Source organism: Cyprinodon variegatus, unplaced genomic scaffold (genome assembly GCF_000732505.1).
Source record: "Cyprinodon variegatus isolate N-32 unplaced genomic scaffold, C_variegatus-1.0 Scaffold21, whole genome shotgun sequence".
Classification (NCBI taxonomy): domain Eukaryota; kingdom Metazoa; phylum Chordata; class Actinopteri; order Cyprinodontiformes; family Cyprinodontidae; genus Cyprinodon; species Cyprinodon variegatus.
In genome coordinates, this window is record NW_015150474.1 from 2,475,545 (window position 1) to 2,484,699 (window position 9,155).

The 9,155-nt window shown below is 36.9% G+C and overlaps 1 protein-coding gene across 1 annotated transcript in view; it reads left to right on the forward strand.

Moving 5' to 3' along the window:
• LOC107094576 (RNA-binding protein 25-like) overlaps positions 1-5,163 on the forward strand; it is a 7,092-nt gene extending 1,929 nt beyond the window's left edge. The window contains exons 3-8 of the mRNA XM_015390278.1: positions 891-940; positions 1,044-1,214; positions 4,228-4,285; positions 4,476-4,636; positions 4,739-4,933; positions 5,026-5,163. Coding sequence (XP_015245764.1) covers positions 891-940; positions 1,044-1,214; positions 4,228-4,285; positions 4,476-4,636; positions 4,739-4,933; positions 5,026-5,142 — 752 coding nt within the window. The 3' untranslated portion in view covers positions 5,143-5,163. The remainder of the gene's footprint in view (positions 1-890; positions 941-1,043; positions 1,215-4,227; positions 4,286-4,475; positions 4,637-4,738; positions 4,934-5,025) is intronic.
• Positions 5,164-9,155: the final 3,992 nt, after the last annotated feature.

Below are 9,155 nucleotides of genomic sequence, written 5' to 3' on the forward strand. Positions count from 1 at the left end.
TGGGGGAGAAGAACATGATGTAATAACGTAAAATCAGGGGCCCAATGTAAAAAAAAAACAAAAAAAAAAACGGCGTTCCCCTTTAATGTTTGCAGGTAGTGCTATAACACAGTGAGCTAGTTTATTGGTTATAAGTACACACCCATGAGAAAAAACGGATGAACTGATGTCACTCTGAGCTATGGAAGCTCAAAAATTGGATTTATATATATATTTTTTTTACCAAGAATTCAATCTTCATAAACAGAAAATTCTATTAATGATAAATTGATTAATCGCCAAGCCTTTGTTATTAGTTACATTTTATTAGCTATCTCTGAATAATATTTAAAGGGGATGTCCTTGCAGAAGTTATGCAGTGAATTTCTGTTTTATTGGGAATGTAGCTCCTACAGGGTTCTCACCAGTGTATTTCAGGGTAGCGAACCAACAGGCATTTGGGCCTCCTTTATCATTTCAGCACAGACGTTAGTTAAGCTGAACCTTTTAGAATTGCAATGGAATTATGTGGATAGCCTGACTTTTAATGAGAGTAAATGCATTGGAAACTGTCTTCTCAAACTCCTCTGCCTCCTTAATTGCATGTATACATGAGGGAAGTGCTGTGAAGACCTGCAGATTTTCAAATTCATAGAAAAAACCCCCAACTATATTGAAGCATTTTAAAAGAATACAATTTAGAGCTATGCAAACTAAACCTAGCCTGTATAATTACAACATAATTATAATACGTTTTCTATTAGATAGGGTTTGGGTACAAACAAATGTAAACGTGATGTGCTTCAAACTTTGCTGGTTTATGGTGTTGAATGTCCAGACTTAGCAACATATTGTTTGTTATAATGGGAATCAGCATCTAAAAGGAACTCCATTTCCGTTCCCATTTTCAGGGACTCCCATGATCCCTGTCCACATGGGTGTAATGGCTCCTGCACCCACGGTGAGTTAGAAACTGCTCATCATATATGTCTGTATTAACTATATTTGATGGTTTTCAACATAACATTGTCATCTAAGACCTAAAATGTGCTCTGATTGTGCAGGTTCTGGTTCCGACTACAGTTACTGTTTCACAGAAGCCAGTAATGACAAAGAAAGACCCTGTCCTCATCAGAAACAAGGGTGCAGAAGATAGTGGGGGCCCAACCACCACCGTGTTTGTGGGAAACATCTCTGAAAAGGCTTCTGACATGTTGGTCAGGCAGCTTCTTGCAGTAAGTGTTCAGTACATCACTGAGTTATTAACCTCAAACTAACATTTCTTTTAAACTATTCCAAACAAAGAGCATTTTAATGCCTTTTCATAAATTTTCCGGTGATTAACCAAATTTAAAGGTTTTGGTTATAAACGACCAAAAGTTTGTTTCCTGAACCATGAATGACTGTGGAGACTTCAGCAGACTTCCTATTCACTCTTCCTCCAGACTCGGAGAGCTTTGAATTCCAAATAAAAAACAGAATTTGATTTTATCTGAAACAGGAGCAACCTTCATTAGCCCTGATAGAAGAGCTCTAACACCGTCTTTGTTCCAGCAGTGGCCTCCATGAAGACCTCATGTTTAGAGATGGTTTATAGCAGGGACACATTTACACCGGGTAAAATAAGTATTAAACACTTAGTCTTAGCCTTGGACAACTTTTATTGTCATTTGGTATACACAGATCGTATACAAAATGAAATTTCATTTAACACCACCATTTTTCTCCGTAAATATTTTGCTAGAGGTGCTTTTTACATGGCATTTTCACCAGATGTCAGTAACAATCGATGCAATCCACACATACAAAGAAATCAAACCACAGATGTCCAGAAATTAAGTTACGTATAATAATGTGAAATGGTACTAGGAAAAGTATTTAACACACTTTGTACAAAAGCCTTTGTTTGCAATGAAAGCTTCAAGATCCCTCATCTATGGAGAAATTAGTTACATGCATTGCTCAGGTGGGACTATGGCCCATTGTTCTACACAGTTTTCAAATCTTTATGGTTTTGTGGGCCTCTTCTATGAATTCTGAAAATTTGTTCTTTCCATAGATTTTCTATTGGATTCGACTCAGGATTGGCTGGGCCATTCTAGCAGCTTTATTTTCTCTCTTTGAAACCAATTCAGTTTCCTTGGCTGTGTGTTTGGGGTCATTGTCTTGCATAAATGTCCATCCACTTTTCATCTCCATCATCCTGGTAGATTGAAACAGTTTGTTTTTATCAAGAATGCCCTTGTAACTTTTTCTATTCATTCTTCCTTCAATTATTTAAAGTTTACCAGTACCACATGCTGAAATACAGCCGTACGCCATGATGTTTCCACCTCCAAACTTCATTGTTGTTAGGGTGTTTTTAGGGTGACTTGCAGTGCCCTTTGACCTCTAAACACTATGTGTATTATGGAATACAAAGAGTTAGATTTTGGTCACATCTAACAAGATTATATTCTCCCAGCATTTCACAGGCTTGTCTAAATGTTGTGGAGCAAACTTTAAACGAGCTACAACATGCTTTTCCTTCAGCAATGCAGTCTTGCTTGGGGAGCATGCATACAGGACATGGCGGTTGAGTGCTTTACTTATTGTTTTCTTTAAACAATTGTACCTGCTAATTCCAGGTTTTTCTGTAGCTCTCCACAAGTGGTTTTTGGCCCTTGGACAACTCTTCTGATAATTCTTTTTACTTCTCTGTCAGAAATCTTGCAAGGAGCACCTGGTCATGGTGTCTTTATCGTGAAAAGATGTTCTTTTGACTTCAGGATTATGGCCCCAACATTGCTCACTGGAACACTGCAGAAATTTAGAAATCATTCGGTAACCAATGCCTTCATTAAGGTTGCAAAGGTCTTGAGAAAGCTCTTTACTTTTACCCATCATGAGATGTTTCTTCTTCTTGTGAGGTTTTATGGTGGTTGGCAAACTAGTTAAAAGTGCATTATCGCCACCAACTGATAAGGAGTTAGGCAAGGAAACAGGAAATGACTACCCCCAGAAAAAAGAAAGAAAGAAAAACTGTTTAACTGAACCCAACATAATAAATATTTAGTCATATTTGCCCTCATCATTTCTAATTTATCTTTAGTTTATTGTCACTCTGCCAGTTTCTGATGGTCCTGCTGCATGACATGTTTCATACCAGAGAGACCTTTTTATAGGCCATCATTTGGGAATTAACCAGCTGATATTAATTTTCACTGACAAGGGGCAGGATTGCTTTCTAATTACTAAGAGATTTCGGTTGGTGTCTTGGCTTTCCATGCCTTTATATACCTCTCTTTCTTTACGTGTTTAATACTTGTTCCTTATGCCATTCCAGATTATTACACATAACTTTATTGTTGGACATCTGTGGTTTGATTTATTTGTATGTGTGGATTGCATGGATTGTTACCGACATCTGGTGAAAATGTCATGTCAATATGACCTTTAAAAACATATTTATTGAAAAAAATTGTGCCGTGTTCAAAACTTATTTTACCTGTTGTATATCGGGCCACTTTAGTATTATCAGTTCTTTAAGAGATTCTATAACTTGTGTTATAACTTAACTCCCATTTTTATTACGAAGTTTTAGCCACGTTGTAGCTTTTTAAAGAACAAATGCCTCTAATTAGACACACATGACTTAGAAATGCATCTGTTTATTAGACCGTAAAACCATGAGTTTAATAATTCTCTCACAATATTCATATTATGAAATTAATGTTGTGTTTTTATTACCTATAAGACATAATCACTAACATTAAAAGCCATTTTTAAACTTAAAACTTAAAAAAAAAAACAAAAAAAAAACATTTTCTGCTGCATAGAGGTGGTTATACAGGGGATACATGGTCCTTTAGGCTTTGATTTGGGTCAAAAACTTCCAGGTACATGTTAGGGCGATATAAAGTAAATTTGATATTTAATCTTTTATATGTCCAATCTTGTTCTAAAAAACACCCAGACTGTCATAGATTTAAAAAAAAAAAAATCACTCTTTAAAAGGTATTTATATTTAATCCTTTGGGATTAGAGGAATCCTTAAAATTTATTTCCTTTTGCACCAAATTCATGTTTTTAAGATTTATTGAGTTTGATATATTATCATCAACATACCAGAATCGCATAACATTGATCTCTGCATGAAGTCTTAATATGATCATTGATGTCTTGATATGATCAAAAAGTTGTTGTTAAATCAGTTTTTTATCTTCAACCAAGAATTAAAAGTGTTTTTGTTTGTTTTTTTCAAAATAGAAATGTGGTATTGTCCTGAGCTGGAAGAGGGTCCAAGGTGCCTCTGGGAAACTTCAAGGTAAAAAAAAAAAAAAAACCCTTCTATGTAGATTTTTATCTTATGGTTCTAGTTATATTCTGTTTGCTGATTTTAATTTTTTTTTTTTCCTAAATTTGACAATTGTTGCACTTTTATCTGATCCATTGTGTTTATTTTTTGTATATATTTTGTGATAAAATTAATTCCATCTGTCTTTGATAATTGGAAGCTTTTGGATTCTGTGAGTATAAGGAGCCTGAGTCCACGCTTCGAGCTCTCCGACTTCTCCATGAGCTGCTTCTAGGTGACAAGAAGCTGCTGGTCAAGGTAGACGCTAAGACCAAGGCTCAGCTGGACGAGTGGAAGGCCAAGAGGAGGAGTGCCAATGGGGTACTGTGTTCACCTTTTGATTAAAAGATGTGAAACAAGCTTTTATTTAACTAAAATGTTTCAATAAGTGTTTTAAAATCATCACTTGGATTTGCCACGTAGGGAACCACAGACGTGTCTAAAAATGTAGAAGAAGAAGAGGCGGAGGTTCTCGATGAAGAAACGCTGCATCGAGATCAGGTTGTGAAGGGGGCGATAGAGGTCCTTATCCGAGAGTACTCCAGTGAGCTTAACGCTCCCTCACAAGACTCCGAGGGCCAGCCTCGCAACAAAAAACGCAAAGAGAAGAAAGAGGAGGTAGTATTTGGCTGTGGCCTATTATAGGCTGAAATATTATTTGATATTCTATTAAACTTTGAAGTAAATTTACCATGATTACGTTCTATAAGGATATCAATGCCATGGAGTTGGAGGATGACAAGAGAGACCTTATATCCAGAGAGATCAGCAAATTCAGAGACACACACAAGGTAATGTATAAACTTGCTGTTGTTACCTTGAAATAGGAGGAAATGAATCCTGTATGGTTGCAGTGATTTTAAAGTGGTCCAGAGTTATAATACTTCATTATGTTAATTTGAGCATGAAGACTTTAACTTAAGCTAGACACATCACACAGTGCATGAATGCCATGTTAGATATATTATGTAAAAAAATGCAGTGAGGAAAGTAATTATATTTTGCAAGTTCTCATATTTAGAAACTAGGAGGGGTCTCAAATTATCATTGTAGGTGCATCCACTGTGAGAGACATAATCTAAATAAAAATAAAAAATCCAGAAGTCACAATGTATGATTCTTTAACTATTTATTTGTATGATACAGCTGCAAATACGTATTTGAACACCTGTCTATCAGCTGGAATTCTGCCCCTTAAAGACCTGTTGGTCTGCCTTCAAAATGTCCACCTGCACTCCATTTATTGTCCTAAATTAGATGTACCTGTTTGAGGTCGTTAGCCGCATAAAGACACCTGTCCACCACAATCACTAAGGCTACGTTAACACTGCAGGCCTTGATGCTCTATTCCGATTTTTTTGTCAAATCCAATTTTTTTTGTGTTGCTGTTCATATTTCCAAATATATGCTACTTGTATGTGATCTCCTATGTGAACTGCAGTCATACAACGCAAGTGTCCCTGATGCGCAGTAGAGGACGCAATGATGTCACAGGCCAGCGTGCTCTTTTTTTCTGGAAGTAAACAGGGATGGTAGTGCCGGAGCAGAATGTTCACATTTTGGACAGAGAAGATCGGTGGTTTAAGAGGGACGTGAAGTAAGCCATCTATGTTGAGAGAAAAAACAACCTTAAACCGAGGGGGGTTGACTCAGATTTCAGCTTTATATAAACCTACAATGCAGCACTTGAGTTGATTCTTTCCCGCTATCATCGCAACCCCTCCACCCCCTTACAGGGGAACAGAACACCTCGCCTGTTTAGCCAGACCAACAATGCCCTTTAACGACCCCCCCTTTAGAGACATTGACAGGTAAAGGGTATTGCAGGCTAACAAAGAAGCCAAACGACCCCCATTCAAAAGGGGCTGACCCATTCATCCAGTTCAATTTGCATGTTTTGTAAGCCAAAACAAGGCTTTGTCATTGGTCCACTATATAAAGCCTAGAACTCAACGCTATTTCGGGGGACAGTGGCGTCGGATGTAGGAGTTTGCCCTGAAATCGAAGAATTGACGGTTCAAGCCTAGGTTAAAATAAATCAAATCCGACTTTCAGTGTCGTTGGGCAAGACACTTCACCTGCATTGTCTACTGATGGTGGTCAGAGGGCCCGGTGGCGCCAGTGTACGGCAGCCTCGCTTCTGTCAGTGAGCCCCAGGGCAGCTGTGGCTACAATGTAGCTTGCCACCATCAGTGTGTGCGTGAATGGGTGAATGACTGAATGTAGTGTAAAGCGCTTTGGTAAGTACAGGCCATTTACCATTTATTTCTGACATTCTGAACTGAAAAAGCTTCCTGGATAGCAAGCGAAATGTCTTTAAACTTGGAAACAAAGCCCAGTGGATTGTTTTTTAAACTTTTTTGGAGTGAATATGACCTGGATGACTGGTCTTCACCAGCATATTCTCTTGCCTAAATTATTTTGTGCCATCCCATAAGCTGGATGTTGAGATTTGGTTCTTGGATCCTTTGATGTTTCAGTGAAAATCATTGTCATTTTTTTTGTAAGAGTTCTTACAGAGAAGTTCTAATCAGAGCCTTTCATAATTTCAAACTTCGGATTGGTGCGTTTCTAGAAATGTTGGTTCCGAATGCACTATAAGGTCATGGTAACTTTAGAAAAACAAACACATCCACCCTGATGGTCCATATAATGGATAAAATCCGTTTCAGACATCCTGATTGATTTTTAAATGACTGATTTTACACATTAGATCTGATATTTAGAGTTGACCTTAATGTAGTTCACATGGGGATATCCAGTCTGTCCTCATGCAGGCAGGCAACTTCTCCCCTGGATCATTTGCATCAAATTACAACATAAAAATTAATTCCTGCAGCGCCATGTAACATTTAATTATGTGATAAATTGTCAAGATGAAATTGAGCTTTGCTTGTATTTTGTGACATCATAAATGAGGCTTAGCTGTAGCAAAAATATTGCCTAGTAATGTATTGATAGCATATAAACTAATAATAATAGTAATTTAGCTTATTTGCTTTTTATTAGCTGTCAGATCCACACTTGAAACAGTAGTTAAAGCCTGGATTTGATTAGAAGGCAATCATGAGCTTAAATAAAATCAGCTGAAGCGTTTGAACTCTGGGTCTGCCAACTCTTTATAAATGGGTCCAAGAAAACTGAGAGACGAAGGAATACAACCTTCAGGTAAGAAAGCTTCACCGCTTTTGTTGTGGCGAACCTCTAACCTTTCAACAATCAATTTAAAGCAGTTTTTATTATAGAACTTTTTTTTTTTAAATAAACTGTTTCAAATCTATTTTAACCTGTTACGACTGACCTGTTTTCCTCCCATACGTAGCTAATAGGGTGTAGTGGCAGAGAGATGCTGAATCCATAGTTCATCTCCTGTAAGCTGCACAAATGTTGCTTCAGAAAAAAATGTCTGCTATTTGCAAACAAATAAATCTAAATCCCCACTCAGTTGGAAGTTTAAATTTAAAAATATTTATCAATTTAAATATTTATTGAATATATGAGTTTAAAAAAAGAAACAACTCTTATAATATATTTGTTTTCATAAACTGTTGCCAGACATCTCCTAGAAATGCTTCTGTTGCCTCACAAAAAATAAATTTAAACTGATTATGTAATTTATCTAACAGGGCCATGTGCCACGTAAAGCTGTGATTTATTTTAATGCCACACTGAGGTGACGTCAGACCAAGCCATTATGTAGCAGTGATTTTAAGTATGTGATTATTGGTTTAAAGCTGACTTTGCAGATTTTGATTCTAAAAGCTTTATGGAAAAGAACCCAGTTATAATAAAATCTCTTAGTTTAGAGACACAAAGCAGTGTCCTAAACACCAATGTATATAGGCATCTGTGTGAGGAGTTATCGCATCTTGTTTATTAGATTTTGTTTTCTTAAGCCAGCAGTTTGTGACTGCGTATTGATCGCAGTGATGAATGTGCGGATAGTTTACCAATGTGCTTTTTTTGCCCACAGCTTAGTTGTTGTGGAAATATTCTCTTGTTACATCAGAGTATAATCTCAGATAGTCTCTGCTAACTGCACTGTTACGTACACTGCCTATGGTGAAAGTATTCACACCATCTCATTCTGGGTTTTATTGGGATTTTATGTAACAGACAAACGCAAAGCAGTGCATAACAGGACAGTGGAAGACTATCGGTACATGTCTTTTTTTGTTTAAGTTATGCAACTGTAGTCGGACCAAAATCATTTAGGGTGCGTTCCCAACTTATTTTCAAATATTTAAGTGTTGCTCCAGTTTCTTTGGATTAAGGTCGAGGTTATGGATCGTTCTATCAGGAAATTTTGTAATGTTGCTGTATTTTTATTGTCCTGCTGCAAGGCCATCAGCTCTGACCATCTTCCCTATTCCTGCTGAAAAGGATGATCCTCATAGGAGAAAGATTTTTTTTTTTTAGCTTCAACAGATTTGCCTTTGACATCTTCACAGCTTCTCTTATTTAAAAAAGCAGAATGCTGTTTCTACAACCTAACTCTGTTTTAAAGGCCTCCATATCAGCATGCCTGACTTTCCTTTGTCTTCATGATGCTGTTTGTTCACGAAGATTCTCAAACAAACCTTTGAAGCATGAATCTTTAGGTTATTTACAAGATAAACTGATCCGATTCAGAGCTACATTATTAAATCAGTCCAGTCTTAGAGATCCAGATACATTTAAATTTGACCCTAGTTAAAATATAATGCAGTAAAATTCAGTTTATAATACTAGCTGGTGAGATGGTATCTATTGCTTAAAGTCACAACAGAACAGAAAACAAGCATATGGTGACCGTGGGCACAACTATGCTGAGATTAACATACTCTACACCAGTGGTTCC